The following is a 21,878-nucleotide window of genomic DNA, read 5'->3' as shown; positions in this document are numbered from 1 at the left end:
GCGTGTGCCTGTAATCCCAGCTCCTCAGGAGGCTGAAGCAGGACAATCGCCTGAGCCCAGGAGCCGGAGGTTGCGGTGAGCCGAGATCGCGCCATTGCACTCCAGCCTGTGTAACAATAGCGAAACTCTGTCTCAAAAAAAGAAAAAAAAAATCCTTTAGAGTATCCATTTGGTGGCATGTATTGAAATGTCATTCCTTTTTATTTTCATTTTTATTAAAAAATTTTTTTTTTGAGATGGACTCTCCCTCCATTGCCCAGGCTGGAGTGCAATGGCATGATTTTGGCTCAATGCAACCTCCGCCTCCCAGGTTCAAGCGATTCTCCTGCCTCAGGCTCCCAAGTAAGTGGAATTATAGGTACCCGCCACCACGCACGGTTTATGTTTGTATTTTTGGTAGAGACAGGGTTTCACCATGTTGGGCTGGCTGGTCTGGAACTCCTGGCCTCAGGTGATCCATCCACCTCGGCCTCCCAAAGTGCTGGGATTACAGGTGTGAGCCACTGCAACTGGCCTAATTTTTGTATTTTAGTAGAGACAGGGGTTTCACCATGTTGGCCAGGCTGGTCTTGAACTCCTGACGTCAAATGATCTGCCCACCTTGCCTTCCTTAAGTGTTGGGATTACAGGCGTGAGCTACGATGCCCAGCTGCTTTTATCCATGTTTAATCACAAGTCTTTGTTTTTTCCCAGGTAATTTTTTCCCTTTTTGGTCATTTTTCTTAAAAAAAAAAAAAAACCTTTTATTTTTAAATAATGAGGCAGCAGCACTGCAGACAGACCTGGTTTTCTGAATCTTCTCTTGTTGTGGGCTCTATCTTTTCTTTCTTTCCACATTTCTGTTATAGTATTTTTAATACTGTGTGTGTACCACCATCCTGGATTTGCCTTTGCTCCCACCCAGGACCCCCAGCTTCATCTGGGCACCCCCCTACCTCCTGATCGCAGCATGCACCACTCATGTCTGGCTACTCATTGGGCCCATCAAAGCTCCTCTCCCACCGATGATGAGGCCCAGGTAGGATCCAATCGTTCTCCATACTCGGGGTTCTCTGAAGTGTGGCCCCAGTCTACCTGGGTAGCTTTGGGTTTTGAAGCAAGTTCCTTAGCGTCACTCTACCTCCGTGGCAAAATAAGGAGATTAATCTCTATTTGTACAAGATTGTTATGGGGCACTAAGGGTCCAGCCTTCGTGTGCAGCAGTCACTTCCCATTTCCACCCCTACAGAGGCCAGAGGTATTATACAACAAGCCAACACATATGCTTTATTGTTGTTTCAAAAAAATGAAAACCAAGGCCCTGGGACTCAAGTGATGCTGGGAGGCAGAAAGGATGGAGAAGTTGGTGGCCCCAGCTCTAGGCTCCATGTGGCGGGCTTGACATCTGGCCAAGGGCTGCTCTTCCACCTGTGGCCCACCTGAGGCCAGACCTTGCCCAAGGAAAGGGCCTGTGGCAGGGGGAAGCTCCAGTAGAAGGAAGACGTGGCCAATGACCATCCCTGAGGAGGTAGTGAGCAGCTCCTGGTTTGCTAAGGGCGCGTGTGTAGGAGCCAGGCTGAGGGGTCTTGGGGGACCTCTCCACAGCTCTGGTGGGTCCCCCGCTCCCTTAGCCAACTGCTTGCTCACCTGCTTTCTATGCTCCCTCGTGACACCGGCCCCTGAGAGAGAACATCTGAAGGCAAGAAGGAAGGAGGGCCCTGCCTAAGCTTCTTCCTCCCTGCTTGGCCAAGTGGGAGAAGCAGCTGAGGTCCTTGGTTTTACTGAGGAAGCACAGAGGAGCTGGAATAATGGCCTCCAGCTCGGAGGGCACCTGAGATGGGCAATGAACAAATCTGTCTAAAAGCCACATCTGAGCTAAGAGCATCAGTCATTCCTAAAGACCCAGCTCTGTGCAGGCCAAGAATCCAGAAGGCAGCGAGCAAGGACAGCCAGCCCAGTTGGGCCTGAGCCCTGGCGCTGCATCTTCCCCCAGCCTCAGCCCTGGCTGCTCCCTGGGGCCCAGAGAAGGCATGGTCAGGGGCTGGCCAGGCAGGGCCTATCTCACAGGCTGGAGGTGGTTGTGGAGCTGCTCTGCCTGAGTCTTCAGACGCTGGAATTCCTCTTGAATGAAGTCCGTCAGGGCTTTCCGCATCTCCACCTGAGGGAAAGGACAGGGAATGGCCTGCACCCCTCAGGAAGCTTGGCCAAGGCACCCTGAGAGGGTGAGGGGATGGAGACGGTGGAAGCGCCCCGCTGGCACGACCCAGGGGGAAACTCACCGCCGACTTGTTCTCCGCCCGGAGCCGCTCAAGTACCGGCAGGGCACTGAAGGGCTTCCCGATCAGCACGGTGATTTTCTGTGGGGTGGCCGCCGCCGACAGTGAGGAGGAGCAAGAGGAGTGCCCACAGCCCCAGCCCCAGCCCCAGCAACACCAGAGCCAGAAGCTAAGCCCGGCCCTGCTATGCTCCCCAGGGGCCAGTCTCCCTCTACAAGCAGGTCCTGGTCCTGGGTCCTGTGCTGTAGATGACCTGTCCTGTCCTGACCCCATGGCCCACCCCAGCCCCATCCTGGCTTCCTCTCCTCTCATTTTAATGCCTTGGTGACAGGAAGTTCCTATGTTCCACTCTGTCCCTTGCTGCAGCCTCATGCTCAGCTCCTCCTGCATCTGGTCTCCGTAGTGCTGAGTGGGAGACATGGGGTAGATGACAGACAGGCAGAAAGTCAGCCAGCCAAAGGTCAGCAGTCCCCACCCACCTGTCCAAAGCGGGGGAAGTAGGGCGGACTGTTAGGAAGGACGTCATTCATTCCTGCAGCACAGTGGACAAAAGACCAGACGTGGGGTGGAGCAGGGCAGCCTGGGACCAAAGGGAGTCCCAGGCTCCCCACCCCAGATGCCCTATCTCTGTCCCCATCCCAGGCTCACCAACATGCCACAGGGGCAGGATGATGGGGTTGAGATGGCACTCAGCAATCAGGCGCCCGATTCCTGCCCAGGGGGGAGGCAGAAATATTAGCACAAGCTGGGCCCTGGGCCACGCTTCTGTCAGCCTCTATCCAGTGCCCCCCACTGGCATCCTCCAGTTTGCTTCAGCTCCCCTGGGCAAGCCCCGCTCTGAGCACCATCCCCTTCCTGCCACTACAACATGCTCATCTGCCCCCATACAACCCAGCCAGAGGAGACAGGAGCCAAGGGCCCACGGGACCATCTCTGGGCCCAGAGGATGGCTGTGGCCAAAGGCCAGCACCCTTACCCCACTTGAAGCGCAGGAACTCGGAACTCATGTTCACTTTCCCTGGTAAGAGAGCACAGAGGCAAGGCTCGGGAGCCCATCCTGCTCAGACTGGGGGGATTCGACCCAGTCAGCCCTGCTGACCTTCTGGGAAGATGTGCACCCAGTCCCCATGGTTGAGCTTCTCCAAAATGAAGTCCATCCCCTTCTGGTAGACGCCATCTCCTGCAAGGAAAAGGCCTCTCCCCATCAGTCCCCGTTCTTGGGAGCATGGGGTGGCGGGTTAGCGTACCCTCAACTCTCTCAAAACCTCAACGAAACAGGCCCTTCTCCCTGGGGCCCATGTGTTGGGGACTATCCCCCTCAGTCCCCTGTCCCTCGGAAAGCCCCAGCAGATTAGGGACTTCCCATCCCACTCTGCCATCCACACAGACGCCCTCCAATGAGGCCTGCTTGGCCCCTGGGCACTGTGGCGCTTCCTTCCTAGTATCTTCTAAAATCCTTTGTGCCAGGCAGCCTCATCTCTAGCCATCTCCTACTGAGATTCTGACCTGGCAGTCCCTCCATCTACCTATGACCCCCTCTTCAGGGGCTCACCAGCTGGGCTACTTCAGCCACATACCCTGCACACTGTCAAAGACCCCCAGGCCAGCACACCAGCTGCCCTCCCTCCCTGGCCAGGCCCTGGCTGCCAGCCGACTGCTCTCGGAGCCTCACGCCTTCCTTTCTCCTTGAAGGCACCAGTGCTGGGGTGATCCTACCACGTGCTGGCTGCTGGAAAAACCAAGTGCATTTGTAATTTGCAACCTCGCATAGGCCGCAGATTCTGGGCAACAACCCTTTCCTGGGGTGTCGGCCACTCGCACAGCTGCTCCTCACAGGGAACCTGCCTGAGGCCTCAGCCTCCACCATTGCTCCCTCCTGCTGGCCCCTTCTTCTCAGGGTGCCCCGGAAAACTAGACCCTTCCAAGAGGGAGGGCTCTTGGAAAAAACTCAAACTTGCTAGACTGAAAACAGTGGAGTCGAACTGCTCCTGATCTAGCAACATTGCACCTTGGAGATAATAACCCTGAGACTATGACACTGGACCCAGGAGAAGGAAATGCAAACCTCCTTCCTTCTGCCTGCCGCTGCGTGCTGGCTGGCAGCCTGGGGACGCTTGGAGACAGTAAGTACACAGTAAGGATCATCAGCCTCAGTGATGGAAAAGTAACCATGTGGTGGACAAAACAGCAAAGAGGAGGTAGAGAGGTTGAAGGAATGGGGTACAGCAGACATCCTCATCTTATAAAGTGGGGAGTAAAGACCCCTACCACAGATGGAGAGACCAGACATTGGGAATACCTCTGGCCAATGAACTTTGAACTTGTTCTCTGCAAGGCCAATTCTTTGGAAGGTGCTAGTCAGGGATCCAGGAGTCTTAACCCAACCCAAAGAGGGCCCTGACCCAGCAGCCCACTTGGGCTACAGGGAGAGGGCGATGGCCCACTGGAGTTTGCCCAGGGCATGGGAAAAGCAGCAGTTTCCCTACTTGGGACGCAGCATGTGTAACATTAGTGGGGAATCTTCATAGCTCCTGGCCCTTCTCTACTGAAACCCACTGGTGCAACCTATCCACTGAGCTTGAAGCTAGACTTTAAAAAACAATAATAATATGCTTTTGGAGCAAGACTCCATCGTTTGTAACTTCTGCAAATGCTACTACCACTCACTTGTGTCGCTTGTGTCAAATCCCTTCAGTACTTACATACCCCATCAAAGGGAACTTTGGAACACAGAAGCTAAGTATGCCAAATATGTCCTTTGCCTTAATGACATATGATTAGTTCTTTGTTGGAGGAACTGGGCGGCAGGGGCGGGGGGTGAATGAGTAGAGTCCCTGTCTCTCAGAGCAGGTTGGGATGAATGATGCCACAGTCATTTGCAAGACACTGGCCACTGCTTGTTCCTTTACAGAGGCAGAAGTAGCCTCCAAAAGCAGCAGAATGAGAAACTACCCCGGGGGCTGCTTCTGAGGCCAAGGGCGGGCACTTTCCATTAAAAGCCCCTCTTTGTTATTTGTTGTTACTTTATTGGGTTTCACCACGTTCTACTTTGACCAGTTAGAAATAATAATAATAATAAACTCTTCCTTGATCTATATCCTTTGGTTACTTCCTTCTTTCTCTTTCTCCTCGCAACTGAACCTCTGGGAGGAGCTGCCACCCCTGCCACCTCCTCACCCCCATCACTGCAGCTGTCACTCCATGGACACGCTTCTCTAGCGTCACCTGTTCCATAGTGCCACAGGCCCCTGGTTTGCTGCTTTTCTCCCTGGCCACGGCTCTCTGCCACGTTGGTGGCTTCTCTCTCCCTCTGTGCTATCTTGGGCCTCTGCCCTCTCTCCACAAACTCTCACTCTCCATTTGTGACTTTGTGGTTGAATTCCCAATATCTTTATTCCTAATCATGCTTCTAAGTTCCAGAGCTACATACTCTAGAACTGTTCCCCTTCCACAGGCAACAGGCTCCTCAGATGCAGCACAAGCAAAATGGGACTCACCCTGTCCCCTCCCAGTCCCCGCACTGCTTTCCCTTTGCCCCATTCTTCCCATGGCTCAGCTGAGATGCCTGGTGTCATTTTTGAGTTCTCTTTCTTACCCCACCCTACACTTAATCTATCAACAAGTCCAGAGTAAATCTCAAAGTGGTTCCATTTTCTCGTTCGCCACAGCGATGCTTGGAGGCCCAACCACAATCATCTGCTGCCAGAGCTACAGTGACAGCCCTGACCTGGGCTCCTCACGTCCACCTAGCCCTGCTGCCACTCAGGCACCCACATTGCAGCTAGGATGCTATCTCTTAACCAGACACAAGAATGTCACCACCTGGATGAGAGAGCACAGTCAAGTACAAAAATCTTTTTTTTTTTTTTTGAGATGAAGTCTCACTCTGTCACCCAGGCTGGAGTGCAGTGGCGTGATCTCAGCTGACTGCAACCTCCGCCTCCTGGGTTCAGGCGATTCTCCCGCCTCAGCCTCCCGAGTAGCTGAGATTACAGGTGTGTGCTACCACATCCAGCGAATTTTTGTACTTTTAGTAGAGACCAGGTTTTACCATATTGGCCAGGCTAGTCTGAAACTCCTGACCTCAAGTGATCCACCTATCTCAGCCTCCCAAAGTGTTGAGATTACAGGTGTGAGCCACTGTGCCTAGCCTTTTGTTTATTATTTTGAGACCTGGGGTCTCACTGTATTGCCAAGGCTGGCCTTGAATTCCTGGGCTAGATTAGGCACAATGGCTCATGCCTGTAATCCCAGCATTTTGGGAGGCCAAGGCAGGAGGATCACTTGAGTCTAGGAGCTAGAGACCAGCTCTGGCAATGTAGTAAGACCCCATCTCTACACACAAAATAAATAAATAAAATTAGCTAGGCGTGGTGGCACATGCCTTAGTCTGCTCAGAAGGCTGAGGTGGGAGGATCACTTGAACCCAGGAGATGGAGGCTGCAGTGAGCCATGATCATGCCACTGCACTGTAGCCTGGGCAACAGAAAGAGACCCTGTTTCAAGAAAAAAAATTCCAGGGCTCAAGCAATCCTCACTCGTCAGGAGGCTGAGGTGCAATACAGCCAGCTAGAGTCCAAAATTCTTTTTTTTTTGAGACGGAGTTTCGCTCTTGTTGCCCAGGCTGGAGTGCAATGGCGCGACCTTGGCTCACCGCAACCTCCGCCTCCTGGGTTCAAACGATTCTCCTGTGTCAGCCTCCCAAGTAGCTGGGATTACAGGCACACGCCACCGTGCCCAGCTAATTTTTTGTATTTAGTAGAGACAGGGTTTCACTATGTTGACCAGGATGGTCTCGATCTCGACCTCGTGATCCACCCGCCTCAGCCTCCCAAAGTGCTGGGATAAAGGCATGAGCCACTGCGCCCGGCCTTTTTTTTTTTTGAGACAGTCTTGCTCTGTTGCCAGGCTGGAGTGCACTGGCACAGTCTTGGCTCATTACAACCTCCGCCTCCCAGGTTCAAGTGATTCTCTTGCCTCAGCTTCCTGAATAGCTGGGACTACAGGTGTGCGCCACCACTGCCAGCTAATTTTTGTGTTTTTAGTAGAGAAGGGTTTCACCATGTTGGCCAGGATGGTATCCATCTCTTGACCTTGTGATCCACCTGCCTCAACCTCCCAAAGTGCTGGGATTACAATCATGAACCGTTGTGTTTTTGTTTTGTTTTTTTTTTTGAGACGAAGTCTCGCTCTCTCACTCAGGCTGGAGTACAGTGGCACAATCTCAGCTCACTGCAACCTCCACCTCCCAGGTTTAAGTGATTCTGCTGCCTCAGCCTCCCGAGTAGCTGGGACTACAGGCATGTGCCACCACACCCAGCTAATTTTTTGTATTTTTAGTAGACACCAGGTTTTACTGAGTTAGCCATGATAGTCTCAATCTCCTGACCTCAGGTGATCCACCTGCCTCGGCCTCCCAAAGTGCTGGGATTAGAGGCATGAGCCACCACACCCGGCCAAAATTCTTAATAGGATTATCCTAGAACCTTCACATTCTACGCACAACTTATACTTTCTCCCTTTTGTTTTAAAAATATTTTTATTTTTAAAGAGACCAGGTCTCACTATGTTGCCCAGGCTGGTCTCAAACTCCTAGGCTTGAGTGATCCTCCCTCTTCAACCTCACAAAGTGCCAGGATGGCAAGTGTGAAGCGCTGTACCTTTCTCCAGCACCTGGCATGTGCTTGCCTGTGTCTAACACCTTTCCTCTCATTCTCTGCTTAGAAAAATTGTTCCCACAGAGGAAAGAGCAATCTGGATCAAATCCTGGCTTTGCCACCTCCTCACCCCACGACCTTGGGCCAGCTGCTTAATCTCTCTGAGCCTCCCTATCTGGAGAATAGGGATCAAAATGGCCCCTATCCCCTGGGGTTCTCACCCCCCAAGCCTGTTTGTTCTCCTAGAAACAAAACCCTCTGGCCTGCAGGCACATGCTACTGCCATCATGGACCAATGACAATGCACTGTTCTTAAAAAAAAAAAAAAAAGACAATGCACTGTTCTCAATGAGTCTGTTAGTGACCTCCCTGAGAGAATGGGGTGTGGATAATACCTCCTTCAATTCTAATGCCAAGGCTCCAGGTCCACATGATCCCTGGGCAGTTGCAGAGAATTGAGGGCTCTCCAGGGAGCTGTCCCTCCTCCCGCAGCCTCTGCCCCTTCTGCTGCCATGTGATGAAGCTGGGTCTCATGCTGGCTCCTGGGCTCCCTGCCCACATGGATCCCTCCAAAACAGAGACACTGGCCACTAGCTTTCCTGCCCCAGAAGAGCCTCCCTGCACTTGCAGGAGGAGCAGCTCACCTCGGCACACAGGCACACACTTGCCCAAGCTGAAGAAGTGGGAGTGCAGCTCCTTGGTGAAGCAGATGTCTGCAGCTGCAGGGGTCCTGAGCAAGGACGGATGCCATCAGTCCTGCCCCCTACACCCCACTCCACCACCCTGCCCCCAGCATTGGCATGCAGAAGGGAGGCACAGGGGGTGGGGCCCTATGGGCCCCACCCCCTGCCCCATCTGGACTGCTGGACGCCACCTCCTGGGCAGAGCAGGAGGAAGGCAAATCTGGACAGAGGCAGGTGGGGCCCTTTCCTCCTCACCAACGCATCAACTTCAGGTTCCAGATGTGGCGGAGTTTCAGGATCCCTAGAGGAGAGGAAAGGCTTCCCTTATACCCAGGGAGTGCCTTTCCTTCATCCCATTTCAGGGAATGAGGGACAAGGACAGCAGCGCTACCATTTCCCTACAGCCCAAAGTGGCATCTTTCAGACACTTATTCCGGACCGTTCAGCTCTCCCTCTCCCCCATCCTCCACATCTTACTCAACTTACTCCATATCCTCCCCAACATACTTGGACGGTGGCCATTCTTCTATACTTTTCCCTGTACTGTCACTGCCACCAGCCCAGTCTAGGCCACTAGATGGCTCCAAGGCCTCCTTCCTGACTTCTCAGGAGCCACCTGTGGCATCTCTAGGCCTTTCTCCACCCAGCAGCCAGGGTGAGCTCTGAAGGGCTCCAGTGTGGCCAGGTGGGTTCCCATGAGTTCTAGGACAGTTTAACCCCTCTGTTCAGGAGTGGAGGCCCCGGGTACCCCTCCACCCAGCCATCAGTTTATCGGAGCCAAGTAACTTCCTGTGAAGTCAGCAGAGTAGGAACTCCTCAGTGTGGCAATCAGGCTCCCACATAGGGCTGGCTGAAGGGTACAGGCCAAGCCAGGGGCAAATCTGGAGCTAGGACACTGGGTTTCCAGTCTCTGGCTCAGAACTTCCTCACAAAATACTCTATGACCAACCCCAGTTTTTCCGCAAGACTGTGGGGCCCTGGATGGTTTAAAGAAAAGAGAGTTTACCGAGTTACCCACGATGGTCTCAATCTCCTGAACTCAGGTGATCCGCCTGCCTCGGACACCCAAAGTGCTGGGATTACAGGTGTGAGCCATCGCGCCCGGCCAAAATTCTTAATAGGATTATTCTTACCAAATTTTACAGCCTGACGCCAAAGGAGCTGTAAGACCTGCCCTGTGGCCCTTCTTCGGTCCTGCTCCATTCCCCAGGCCCTCTGCAAATCATGCTCCCTCAGGGGATGCTGCAGGAGCCACACATCAAAGTCTCAGCCCTGGGGCAGAACACCCAGAAACCAGAGTGCCAGGGCTCCATGAAAAGGCAGTGAGAAGGGTTTTGTTCTGAGGAATTTGGGCCCCTCCCGAATCCTCATCCTTCCTCCCCCTGCCCGGCACACTGGCCCAGGTACCCCAGAGATGAGGGTCATCCATGCAGGACTGGTGATTGGACACGGTGATGAGGGGCGTGGCCGGGCCTCGGTTCTCGATGAGCTCGTACAGCACCTCCTTGTTGTGCACGGTCAGGTGGTTCATGTACTCTGGCGGGGAAGGAGAGGTCAGACGCTCAGGGCTCACCTGCCAGGCCAGGGCCGCGGCGTCCCCCACCCTGAATCCACTTCTGGCCGAGCTTGTGTACCCGGGCGGGCCTGCCTCGGCCTGGGCCCACTCACTGGTCCAGAAGCAGCTGTAGGTGCCCACCAGGCCCATAACGACGCTGCTGGCCAGGGTCCAGGTGAGCGGCGGCACCGCGGGGAACGGCCACTTCACGTGCAGGGGCATCCCTATCCGGCCGGCGCTCCCCGCGCCCCGGGCTGGCCTGTGGGGAGCCTCTAGGTCTGCGACCTGGATCGCTGGAGACACCAGGCCCTGACAGGCCCGCGCACAAACGGACAGGAGACGCGGCGCGACTGGGGACTGGACCGAGGTCCTTTCGCAGGTCAGGCCGGAGCCTCTCCCGGCCCCGCTCTCTCCCCACTGAGGAGCGGTCGCTGGGGTCACAGGCCGTGGGTGCGCTGCGGAACAGGCGGGAACGAGAAGGCAGGTGCTGGCAGCCTGGCCCCGCGCACCCGCCGGAAAGCGAGCCTGCGCCGGTGCCTGGCTTCTCGCCGACTGTCGCAAAGCGCGCCCGGACCGCTTTACGGCAGCGAGACAAGGCCGGGGACCACGGGAAGTGGCCCCGCTCCCGCGGGGCTCCGGCTTCTCAGCAGCCATTTGCGTTAGTCTTTTGTCTCTCGTATTTCTGGTTTTTGTTTGACACAGGGTCCAGGCAGACCCAGGCTGGAGTGCAGTGGTGCTATCACGGCTCACTGCAGCCTCGACCTCCCAGACTCAAGCAATTCTGCTGTCTCAGCCTCCTGAGTAGCTGGGACCAAGAGCGTGCGCCACCACCCTCGGCTAATTTTTCTATTTTTAGTAGACACGGGGTTTCACCATGTTAGCCAGGCTGGTCTCTACCTCCTGACCTCAGGTGATCCACCCGCCTCCTCCTCCCAAAGTACTGGGATTACAGGCGTAAGCCACCGCGCCCGACCATGTAAACAATTTTACATAGTTACAGTACTACATGAGAATATGTATATGTAGCAATATATAATCTACTTTGTGGCAGAATATACAGTATATACAGCAATATATTGTGTATTGTATGTAACACAAGAAACAGTTTTTTGTTTTTAAGACGGAGTTTCACTTTTGTCACCCAGGCTGGAGTGCAATGGCACCATCTTGGCTTCCCAGATTAAAGCAGCTGGGATTACAGGTAGGCACAACCACACCTGGCTTTTTTTTTTGTATTTTTAGTAGAGACGGGGTTTCGCCATGTTGGCTAGGCTGGTCTCGAACTCCTGACCTCATGTGATCCTCCTGCCTCGGCCTCCCAAAGTCCTAGGATTACAGGCATGACTCATCGCGTCCAGCCGACAAACAGTATTTTATACCATTTGATACCTCTAGTTCTGAAACAGTCATGACCCAGAAAGAAAGCCCCCAATGCATTAAGCAGCCAGTTTTTAATTTTTTATTTATTTTTTGAGACAGTCTCGCTCTGTCGCCAGGTGCCAGGCTGGAGTGCAGTGGCGTGATCTCAGCTCACTGCAACCTCTGCATCCTGGGTTCAAGCAATTCTCCTGCCTCAGTCTCCCAAGTAGCTGGGACTACAGGCCTGTGCCACCATGCCCAGCTAATTTTTGTATTTTAGTAGGGATGGGGTTTCACCATGTTGACCAGGATGGTCTCGATGTCTTGACCTGGTGTCCGCCTGCCACGGCCTCCCAAAGTGCTGGGATTACAGGCATGAGCCACCTCACCCTGCCCAGGTTTTTATTTTTATTTTTTATTTTTTGAGATAGCGTTTCACTTTTGTTGCCCAGGCTGGAGTGCAGTGGCACAATCTCGGCTCCCTGCAACCTCTGCCTCCCGGGTTCAAGTAATTCTCCTGCCTCAACCTCCCAAGTAGCTGGAATTACAGACTTGTGCTACCATGACCGGCTAATTTTTTTTTTTTTTTTTTTTTTTTGAGACGGAGTTTAGCTCTTGTTACCCAGGCTGGAGTGCAATGGCGTCATCTCGGCTCACCGCAACCTCCGCCTTCTGGGTTCAGGCAATTCTCCTGCCTCAGCCTCCCGAGTTGCTGCAACTATCCCATGAGGAGCTGAGTGGATTCGACCCCACTGCCGGCTCACAGACCCCGTAGGAGCACCTCAGTTGTCCCAACAGCGTCACTGCAGGACCCCACGGGATGTTGGACTGCCAGCTCCCTGGGTCTCCTCCTCTCTGGAGCAGATCCTCAGTCCCCTTGACCTCACGACCATGGCCAGATCGTGTTCGAACTGTCCCTCACTTTGGGTCTCCTAACTCAGGAGTGTGCAGCCACAATGGGACTCAGAACCTGAGAGCAGGGACAGAAGACTCGTGTCGTTGGGATGCCCAGTCTCGCAGCGTTGGGCACGACTTCCAGCTACTGCGCCTTCCCAGCAGCTCCTGATTCAGTACCTGGACCGGGGGCTGAGCGACGGGCTGGACGAGTGAAGCTCGAGGTCTCACTCAGGCGCCAGCTCCTCCTTGCCCCTGGGCCGTGGCACAGGTAACTGCTCATTAAGGGACTGCTGCTGCTCAGCCGCAGAGACTGCTGGCCTGCCGCGCTTGAGTGACTCACAGGTCTGTCTCGTCCCGCTGGCCCGGGAAGGAGGGATCTGGGTGGGAAGGTGGGCGGGCAGGTCAGCAGTTCCCAGGCGCGGCGTTCGCCCTCCTGGCCGGCGGCGGGGCGGAGCCGGGGCGGGCCTGCTGTCGGCCAGGGTGGGGCCTCTGGCCCTTCCCGGCCGGCCGGGTGGCTCAGGAACACAGCCTCTTCCTCTTTTTTCCCCTTCCTAACCCTATCCGGGCAGGAGCTGCTCTTCTGGAATGTCGCGATCCACTTAAGGATGAGGCAGACTTGGTGACAAGCTGGTCTAAGCAGGTATGGGAGCCCCCTGGTGAGACGGAAGAAGGGAGGAAGTTGCCTTCTGCCTGGGAAGGGCTCCAGAGGGGGAGGGAACCCCATGGCTCCAGCTAAGGCTGATGTTGACAGCCAGCGTTTGGGGCGGAGGCCAGGAACAGTTGCTCTCTGGTTCTTGCTGGTAGCCCTCGTGGGGGTCTCTGACACCAGAGCTGCCAAGGCTGCCTGTACCAGCCCAGAGCTGCCCATATGCCCACATATATCCTAGAATAGGCACCAGGGCAGGGAACCCAAACTAGCATGAGTGACAGAGCAGGTGGTCAGGGAGAAACAGACATGAAACCTAGCCAGGAGAGAGACACCACAACAGAGAAACAGATAAGGGAAAACAGAGTAGAGAGGGAAGGTGAGACAGAGACAGGCAGAGCCTCAGAGACGCAGGAACTGAGGCGGAAGGGAAGGTGACAGTCTGGTGGAGAAAAGCAGGCAGAGCAGAGGAACTCATGCCTCAGGATGCAAGCCACATGGACAGGGTGTGGAGCAAGGGGCTGAGCCCAGCAAGGTCAGGTGAGCGTGAGACAAAGATAAACCGAGAGCGGGGGGCTCCAGCTGGTGAGATGAACAAGAAGGGCTCCCCAGTGGTGATAGGTACAGGGGAAAGAGGCCCCATCACCGGTTGCAATGGGGAATATTTGGCCATATCTGAGATCTGGTTACACGAACACACCCTTGTATCCAGCAATTCACTGCTGGGAGTTTATCTTAAAGAGAACACCTCACAGGTAGGGAGGCTGAGATGAACGAAGATGCTCCTGCAGATGGATCACTTGAGGTCAGGAGTTTGAGACCAGCCGGGCCAACATGGTAAAACCCTGTCTCTACTAAAAATACAAAACTCAGCCAGATGTGGTGGCACACACCTGTAATCCCAGCTACTCAGGAGGCTGAGGCGGGAGAATCGCTTGAACTTGGGAGGCAGAGGTTGTAGGGAGCCGAGATTGCACCACTGCATTCCAGCCTGGGAGACAGAGTGAGATTCCCTCTCAAAAAAAAAAAAATGCCAGGTGTGGTGGCTCAAGCCTGTAATCCCAGCACTTTGGGAGGCCAAGGTGGGTGGATCACGAGGTCAGGAGTTTGAGACCAGCCTGGCCAACATGGTGAAACCCCCATCTCTTCTAAAAATACAAAAAAAAAAAAATTAGCTGGCTGTAGTGGCACACGCCTGTAGTCCCAGCTACTCGGAAGGTTGAGGCGAGAGGATCACTTGAGCCTGGAAGGTGGAGGTTGCTGTGAGCTGAAATCACTTTACCGCCCTCCTGCCTGAGCAATGGAATGAGACTCTATCTGAAAAAAAGAAAAGAAAAAGTGAACTAGGCCAGGTGCAGTGGCTCAGGCCTATAATAACCCAGCACTTTGGGAAGCTGAGGTAGGAAGATCACTTGAGTCCAGGAGTTTGAGACCAGCCTGGGAAACATAGACTTCAGAAGGCTGCAGTGAGTTGTGATGGCACCATTGCACTCCAATCCGGGTGACAGAGCATGACCTTGTCTCAAATAAATAATCAAAGAATAAGCTTGACCACTTGTGCACTGTTGGTGGGAATGTAAAATGGTGCCGATCACAACGGAGACCAATATGACAGTTCCTCAGAATATTAAAAATAGAATTCCACTTCTGAGTATATACCCAAAAGAACTTAAATCAGGAACTCCAGATATGTATACCCCAACATTCATAGCAGTACTGTTCATAGTAGCCAAAAGGTAGATGCGACCCAGGGACCATCAACAGACGCATGAGGCTGGGGCACCAGGGCTCTCATTCCTGCAGTCTCAGCACTCTGGGAGGCTCAGGCTGGAGAATCACTTGAGCCCAGGAGTTCAAGACCAGCCTGCGCAGCACAGGGAGACTGCGTCTCTACTTAAAAACAACAATGCGAACCAGATGGATGAATGATGAATAAAATGTGGTCTACCCAGACGATGAAATATGATTCGGCCAGGAAAAGGAAAGAAATTCTGACACTGCGCTCCAGCAGGAATGACCCTTGAGGACATTTTGCTCAGTCCTCAGTCCTGTGAAATGAGCCAGTCACAGAAAGGTAAATGCTGTAGAATTTCACTTTTTTTTTGAGACGGACTCTCACTCTGTCGCCCAGTCTGGAGTGCAGTGGCAAGATCTTGGCTCACTACAACCTTCACCTCCTGGGTTTAAGCTGATTCTTCTGCCTCAGCCTCCTGAGCAGCTGGGATTACAGCTGCATACCACCACGCCCAGCTAATTTTTGTGGTTTTTGTAGAAAACAGGGTATTACCATGTTGGCCAGACTGGTCTCAAACTCCTGACCTCAAGTGACCCGCCTACCTCGGCCTCCCAAAGTGCTGGGATTACAGGCTTGAGCCACCGCACCTGGCCGTGTAGGATTTTAATTCTTTTTTAAAAAATAGTTTTTAAGATGGAGTTTCGCTCTGTCGCCCAGGCTGGAGTGCAGTGGTGCAATCTTGGCTCACTGCAACCTCTGCCTCCCGGTTTAAGTGATTCTCCTGCCTCAGCCTCCCAAGTAGCTGGGATTACAGGCATGCGCCACCATGCCTGGCTAATTTTTGTATTTTTAGTAGAGACAGGGTTTCTCCATGTTGGTCAGGCTGGTCTCGAACGCCCGACCTCAGGTGATCCACCCACCTCGGCCTCCCAAAGTGCTGGGATTACAGGTGTGAGCCACCGCGCCTGGCCGGATTTCACTTCTTTTTTTGGGGGGGGGTTCACTTCTATTAGGGATCTAGAGTAGTGAAGTTCACAGACACAGACAGTAGAATGGTGAGTGCCAAGGGCTAGAAGAAGGGGAATGGGGAGTTAGTAATTAATGAGGACAGAGTTTGGGAAGATGAAAAAGGTTTGTGGATGAATGGTGACGATGGTTACACAACACTATGAGTATGCTTAATGCCACTGAACTATACACTTAAAAGTGATTAATCTGGTCCATTTTATGCTATGTATATTTTACCACAATTTAAAAAAAGAGGCCAGGCTTGGTGGTTCATGCCTATAATCCCAGCACTTTGGGAGGCCAAGGTGGGCAGATCACCTGAGGTCGGGAGTTTGAGACCAGCCTGGTCAACATGGCAAAACCCCATCTCTATTAAAAATACAAAAATTAGGCCAGGTGCGGTGGCTTACATCTGTAATCCCAGCACTTTGGGAGGCTGAGGTAAAGGATCACGAGGTCAGGAGTTTGAGACCAACCTGGCTAATACGCTGAAACCCTGACTTTACTAAAAATACCAAAATTAGCCGGGCATGGTGGTGTGCACCTGTAGTCCCAGCTACTCGGGAGGCTAAGGCAGAAGAATTGCTTGAACCTGGGAGGTGGAGGTTGCAGTAAGTGGAGATCGAACCACTGCACTCCAGCCAGGGTGACAGTGTGAGACTCCGTCTCAAAAAAAAAAAAAAAAAAAGGCAGGGCGTGGTGGCTCACACCTGTAATTCCAGCATTTTGGGAGGCCAGGGTGGCCAGATCACGAGGTCAGGAGTTGTTCAACAAGATCTCACCACTGTACTCCAGCGTGGGCCACAGAGTGAGACTCTGTCTCAAAAAGAATTTTTTTTTTCTTTGAGATGGAGTCTTGCTCTGTCACATATACTGGATTGCAGTGGCGCAATCTTGGTTCACTGCAACCTCCACCTCACCAGGTTCAAGTGATTCTCCTGCCTCAGCCTCCTGTGTAGCTGGGATTACAGGTGCACACCACCACACCTGGCTAATTTTTGTATTTTTAGTATAGGTGGGGTTTCCGCATGTTGGCCAGGCTGGTCTCAAACTCCTAACTTCATCTGCCCATCTCAACCTCCCAAAATGTTGGGAATACAGGCCTGAGTCACTGTGCCCAGCCTCGAAAACAATTTTTAAATGAAAAGATGCTGTCAGGCTGGGCACGGTGGCTCATGCCTGTAATCCCAGCACTTTGGGAGGCTGAGGCAGGTGGATCACGAGGTCAAGAGATTAGAGACCATCCTGGCCAACATGGTGAAACCCCATCTCTACTAAAAATAAAAAAATTAGGGCTGGGCACGGTGGCTCACACCTGTAATCCCAGCACTTTGGTAGGCTGACGCAGGTGGATCACGAGGTCAAGAGACAGAGACCATCCTGGCCAACATGGTGAAACCCCGTCTCTACTAAAAATACAAAAATTAGCTGGGCGTGGTGGTGCGCCCCTGTAGTCCCAGCTACTCGGGAGGCTGAGGCAGAAAAATTGCTTGAACCCGGGAGGTGGAGTTTGCAGTGAGCCGAGATTGTGCCATTGCACGCCAGCCTGGCACCTGGTGACAGTGAGACTCTGTCTCAAAAAAAAAGTTAGCTGGGCGTGGTGGTGCACACCAGTAGTCCCAGCTATTCAGGAGGCTGAGGCAGGAGAATCGTTTGAACCTAGGAGGCAGAGGTTGCCATGAGCCAAGATTGTGCCAATTCACTCCAGACCAGCAACAGAGTGAGACACCGTTTCAACAAAAAAAAGAAAAAAAAAAAATGCTGTCAAGCCATACACGCACACATCAGCAGGTGGCCACAGGGAGAAGGGTGGGGAACCTGTGGGCCAGCAGCTCTGGGAGGCTGGTGCTGGGCAGCAGCTAGTGCCCCTTTCTCTGTTCCATATCCGTGCCCTTCCAGAGCCAGAACTGAGCCCAGCTGAGAGTGTACCCTGGCGCAGCCTGGATTCCTGGGGGGGCCCGGCAGCCATACGCAGCCATGCATTACCCAGCTGCACTCCTCTTCCTCATCCTGGCCAATGAGGCCCAGGCCTTTCGCATCTGCGCCTTCAATGCCCAGCGGCTGACGCTGGCCAAGGTGGCCAGGGAGCAGGTGATGGACACCTTAGTTCGGGTAGGTTCATTGCTTCAGGGAAGCTGTGTCCCTAATCACCATGACCCAAAGCCCCCAGCCCTGCCTGGCCAGCAGTATGTCCCAGAGAAGAGGGGACAGGAAGAGGGAAGAGGTGTGGTGTGGAGATGCAGCACAGGTGCTTGGCTGCCATTGGTCTCAGTCGCTTCCTCTGTGAAACAGGTGGCCTGTGGGTGGGATGAGTCTTCTGGGGCCTTTCCAGTCCTACTGCTTTCTGTGGGCTGCAGCCAGTGAGCCTTAACATTCTTGGCCACAACAGTGCCAGTTTCCTGGGCCCACTGCCTCCTCTCAGGGCAGCTAGCACTGCATCAGGCTGGCCTTCCCGGTGTTTCGCAGATCCTGGCTCGCTGTGACATCTCAGTGCTGCAGGAGGTGGTGGACTCTTCCGGCAGTGCCATCCCCCTCCTGCTTCGAGAACTCAATCGGTGAGGAAAGCTCTGTGGGTCTAATCAGGGGCACACCGAGAGTCTCGAGGCCCTGACCCCGCCTCCCCTTTTGTCAGCAGATTTGATGGCTCTGGGCCCTACAGCACCCTGAGCAGCCCCCAGCTGGGGCGCAGCACCTACATGGAGACCTATGTGTACTTCTATCGGTAAGCATGGAGCTGGCAGTGCAGTGGGGGGTGGGGGGAGGGGCATCCTTGGCCCTCATGTGAGGTGGCTCATTAGTCCCCAGGGCCATAGGCCCCCATCCTGGGACAGCCTCACCTGCTTAGCATGCTTTCTCTTCCCAACACCTTTTATTCTGGGCTCTTCCCATCCTTGATCCCCAACAGAGTGTCCATAGAGCAGGAGGCCTTCCTTCTCCAAGCACAAACATGGGGTCCCTCCTCCTCTCTCCTGTGGTAGCTTCTGCTCCTGGCAAGAGGCTCCATGTGGGCCACTTATGGGCCTTGGGTAGATCAGAGCTCCTAAGTCCCTGGGAGGATAGGCTGGTGGGGAGCCCTTTGCAGTCAGGATCCAGAGGGCAAGGGAGGCAGGCTACAGGGAAGAACGAATTCTTTATATAAATAAAATTACATGAGGTCTGGTATTTGCTCCAAAATAACTGGGTAGCCAGGGTACAGTGGCTCACGCCTGTGATCCCAGTGCTTTGGGGGCTGTGGCAGCAGGATCACTTGAGCCCAGGAGTTCAAGGCTGCAGTGAGCTATGATTGTGCCACTGCACTCTAGCCTGGGCAACAGAGTGAGACCTGTCTCCAAAAAAAAGATGACATCAAAGTGTCCAAATGACAAAATACACTATACCTGGTCCGGGGAGTATTATTCAGCCAGAAAGAGGAATGAAGCACAGATATGTGCCACAGCATGGATGAACGTGGGATACATTGCAGGAACCGAAGGGCCACAGATGATCTGATTTCATTTGTGTGAAATATCCAGAATAGGCAAATGTACAAGATAGAGGACCGATAATGGTTGCACGGAGAATGGCGAGTAACTGGTAATGGATGTTATGTTTTTCTTAGGGGGAATGGGTGATGATGTTTTAAAATTGATTGTAGCAATAGTTGAATAGCCTTGTGAGTGTCCAAAAAAAAAAAAAAACGGGTTGTATACTTGAAGCAGGTGAATTTTATGGCATATGAATTATGTCTGATTTTTTTTAAAGTTCTAGAGACAGGCTAGGAGGGCTGTGCCACATTGCAGATGTTGGTGGAGGGTTAAGATTAGAGACAGGCCCCTCCCTGAGTGCTGTTTGGCACTTGCAAGCGAAAATCAGTGACGTGGGGCCATTGCTGCCCATCCCTTGGTCCTCCCAGGTCACATAAAACACAGGTCCTGAGTTTCTACGTGTACAACGACAAGGATGATCTCTTCGCCCGGGAGCCATTTGTGGCCCAGTTCTCTTTGCCCAGCAAGGGTAGGAAGGGAAGAAGGGTGGGCTTGGTATGTGGGAGCAGAAGGGTGGGGTCTGGCTGGCTCCACTGGGGAATTCCTCACCCAGAGGGGCTAGGGAAGAAGGGCCAGGAGTGGATGGCAGCCCTCAGTCTCTGGGCCTTGCAGTCCTTCCCAGCCTGGTGTTGGTTCCACTGCACACCACTCCTAAGGCCGTGGAGAAGGAGCTGAATGCCCTCTACCATGTGTTTCTGGAGGTCTCCCAGCACTGGCAGACCAAGGTAGGTAGGCCTGGGCAGTTTGCACGGGAGGGACAACAGGGTGGCTCAGTGGCCAGCCCGATGGCTGCTCTGTCTTTAGGATGTGATCCTGCTTGGGGACTTCAATGCTGACTGTGCGTCACTGACCAAAAAGCGCCTAGACAAGCTGGAGCTGCGGACAGAGCCAGGCTTCCACTGGGTGATTGCCGATGGGGAGGACACCACGGTGCGGGCCAGCACCCACTGCACCTATGACCGCATCGTGCTGCACGGGGAGCGCTGTCAGAGCCTGCTGCACACTGCGGCAGCCTTTGACTTCCCCACTAGCTTCCAGCTCACCGAGGAGGAGGTGATGGGATGAGGCCAAGGAGGGAGGGCAGGAGCTGTGTCACCGGGAAGCCCCTTGGCCCCAAGCACTGACACTGCGCCACCACCTATTCTCAGGCCCTCAACATCAGTGACCACTACCCCGTGGAGGTGGAGCTGAAGCTGAGCCAGGCGCACAGTGTCCAGCCCCTCAGCCTTGCTGTCCTGTTGCTGCTGTCACTCCTGCCCCCTCAGCTGTGCCCTGCCACCTAAGCGTCCCCGCTCTAGAGCCTGCTGCCTTTTAGGACTCAAACCCCAGCCTCCCCCGTCGATCTGACCCTGTGACTGCAGTCCGCCCCCACCTTTTGTTTGATCTGGCTCTTGTTCTTTGGTTGGGCTTGTGCCTAGATGAGGAGAGGAATCCCGGGTCTCCAAGGCTGGACTCATGCCACCCGCCAGGTAGTGTAGTATCAGGAGTGGAGACAAAGTGGGGTCCGGGTTGGGGGAGGGGAAGGGAGGGCTCAGAAAGAGGAATCAAGACTTTCTGTAACAAGAAAAGTTACTGAGAACAAAACTTCCAATGGGGGAGGTAGGGCACTAGTGCATATGCCAATGGGCCATCTTTATCGTGGATTGGGAAGAATCACCAGGAAACCATGAAGCCCCCATAGCTACAAGGAGGGTGATTAAGCCACTCCATCAAACCACTTCCCTGAAACCAGCAAACACCAGGAAATGTTTCAGTTCATTGTAATCAGTGAGCACTGCAGTCAGGCCTGTCGTAACCACCACGCAGCTGTGCTTGCCACCCGGTGCTGTTGTCTGGGTTGGCACAGGCTTCTGCCTGTCTGGCAAGGTCCAGCCAAGGCTGCTTAAGGCAACAGATGCACACAAAAAATATGCACCAGTTGTGTAACCTAAAAAGCTCCTATTTGAAGCCAGGAGCCCCAGGAAAGGGGCTGCAGGACACAGAGTAAAAGGTGAGCAGCCTGCTGAGCCCTCCCTCCTCACCTGCCACTGCCCAAAAAGAGCAGTCAACAGGCCGTGCACTAACTCTGATCACATTTCCGGTATGGAACCATTGCCCCAAGGTAAACAAAAATAAAGGTATTCCCAGGTATGTTTGGCAAAATAAATAAATGAAGGTAATTAAAACCCTTAGAAATGGCTGTAAGTTGAGATTACAAAAAACAGAGGCCTCCGGAGCCACAGGCTGGAGGCTGGGGCCAAGTGGGCCACCATACCCCAGCTCTGGAACCAGAAGCCTTTGGAGTTCCTGTCCCTGGGCCCAGATGCTCAGACCACCCACGCAGCACTCTTCTTGTTCTGCTGCTCCCCCAAGGGTCATTGCTGTTTTGCTGTTCTACAAGTTTCAATTCAGACATCCAGGTTCCCCAGGCAAAAAGCATGCCACATCTGTTACCAGGTCTTTTTGTTACAAAGGAGCAAAGGTCAGCCCAGACCAAATGGTGGTGAGGGCTCTGCGAATGCAGGCTCCAGAAAGGGTAGGTGCATGGGGCTCAGGAGGCTGCTGGATATAGGCAAATCC

The 21,878-nt window shown here is 53.6% G+C and overlaps 2 protein-coding genes across 21 annotated transcripts; one reads left to right on the top strand and one right to left on the bottom strand.

The window, feature by feature from the left end:
* Positions 1–1,240: 1,240 nt before the first annotated feature.
* Positions 1,241–10,671, bottom strand: TAFAZZIN (tafazzin, phospholipid-lysophospholipid transacylase). Of its 6 annotated transcripts, none has more exons than XM_035288103.3 (13): positions 10,264–10,671; positions 10,003–10,131; positions 9,729–9,837; positions 8,851–8,896; positions 8,557–8,642; positions 3,355–3,435; positions 3,232–3,273; positions 2,904–2,966; positions 2,735–2,787; positions 2,259–2,336; positions 2,045–2,137; positions 1,627–1,810; positions 1,241–1,499 (listed from the first exon to the last, which is right to left on the bottom strand). In XM_035288103.3, the coding sequence occupies exons 2-12, from the start codon at positions 10,018–10,020 to the stop codon at positions 1,634–1,636; spliced, it is 846 nt and encodes a 281-aa protein (XP_035143994.1). In that variant the 5' UTR covers positions 10,021–10,131; positions 10,264–10,671; the 3' UTR covers positions 1,241–1,499; positions 1,627–1,633. The 6 variants fall into 6 exon arrangements, with proteins under 6 accessions (XP_035143994.1, XP_035143995.1, XP_035143993.1 ...); XM_035288104.3 differs by having other exon boundaries at positions 10,292–10,671; XM_035288102.2 differs by lacking the exon at positions 9,729–9,837.
* DNASE1L1 (deoxyribonuclease 1 like 1) lies at positions 10,116–21,494 on the top strand. 15 transcript variants are annotated; one of them, XM_078363701.1, is made up of 11 exons: positions 10,116–10,325; positions 11,296–11,351; positions 12,451–12,674; positions 12,976–13,046; positions 17,695–17,907; positions 18,262–18,350; positions 18,431–18,517; positions 19,688–19,788; positions 19,932–20,044; positions 20,124–20,372; positions 20,468–21,494. In XM_078363701.1, the coding sequence occupies exons 5-11, from the start codon at positions 17,773–17,775 to the stop codon at positions 20,600–20,602; spliced, it is 909 nt and encodes a 302-aa protein (XP_078219827.1). In that variant the 5' UTR covers positions 10,116–10,325; positions 11,296–11,351; positions 12,451–12,674; positions 12,976–13,046; positions 17,695–17,772; the 3' UTR covers positions 20,603–21,494. The 15 variants fall into 15 exon arrangements, with proteins under 15 accessions (XP_078219827.1, XP_008988348.1, XP_078219824.1 ...); XM_008990100.5 differs by having other exon boundaries at positions 18,428–18,517; XM_078363698.1 differs by having other exon boundaries at positions 12,451–12,748.
* The last annotated feature ends 384 nt before the right edge of the window (positions 21,495–21,878 follow it).

This window comes from Callithrix jacchus, chromosome X, assembly GCF_049354715.1.
Source record: "Callithrix jacchus isolate 240 chromosome X, calJac240_pri, whole genome shotgun sequence".
Taxonomy (NCBI): Eukaryota; Metazoa; Chordata; class Mammalia; order Primates; family Cebidae; genus Callithrix; species Callithrix jacchus.
The sequence above is the reverse complement of the archived record's forward strand: the minus strand, read 5'-3'. Positions and strand labels throughout refer to the sequence as shown.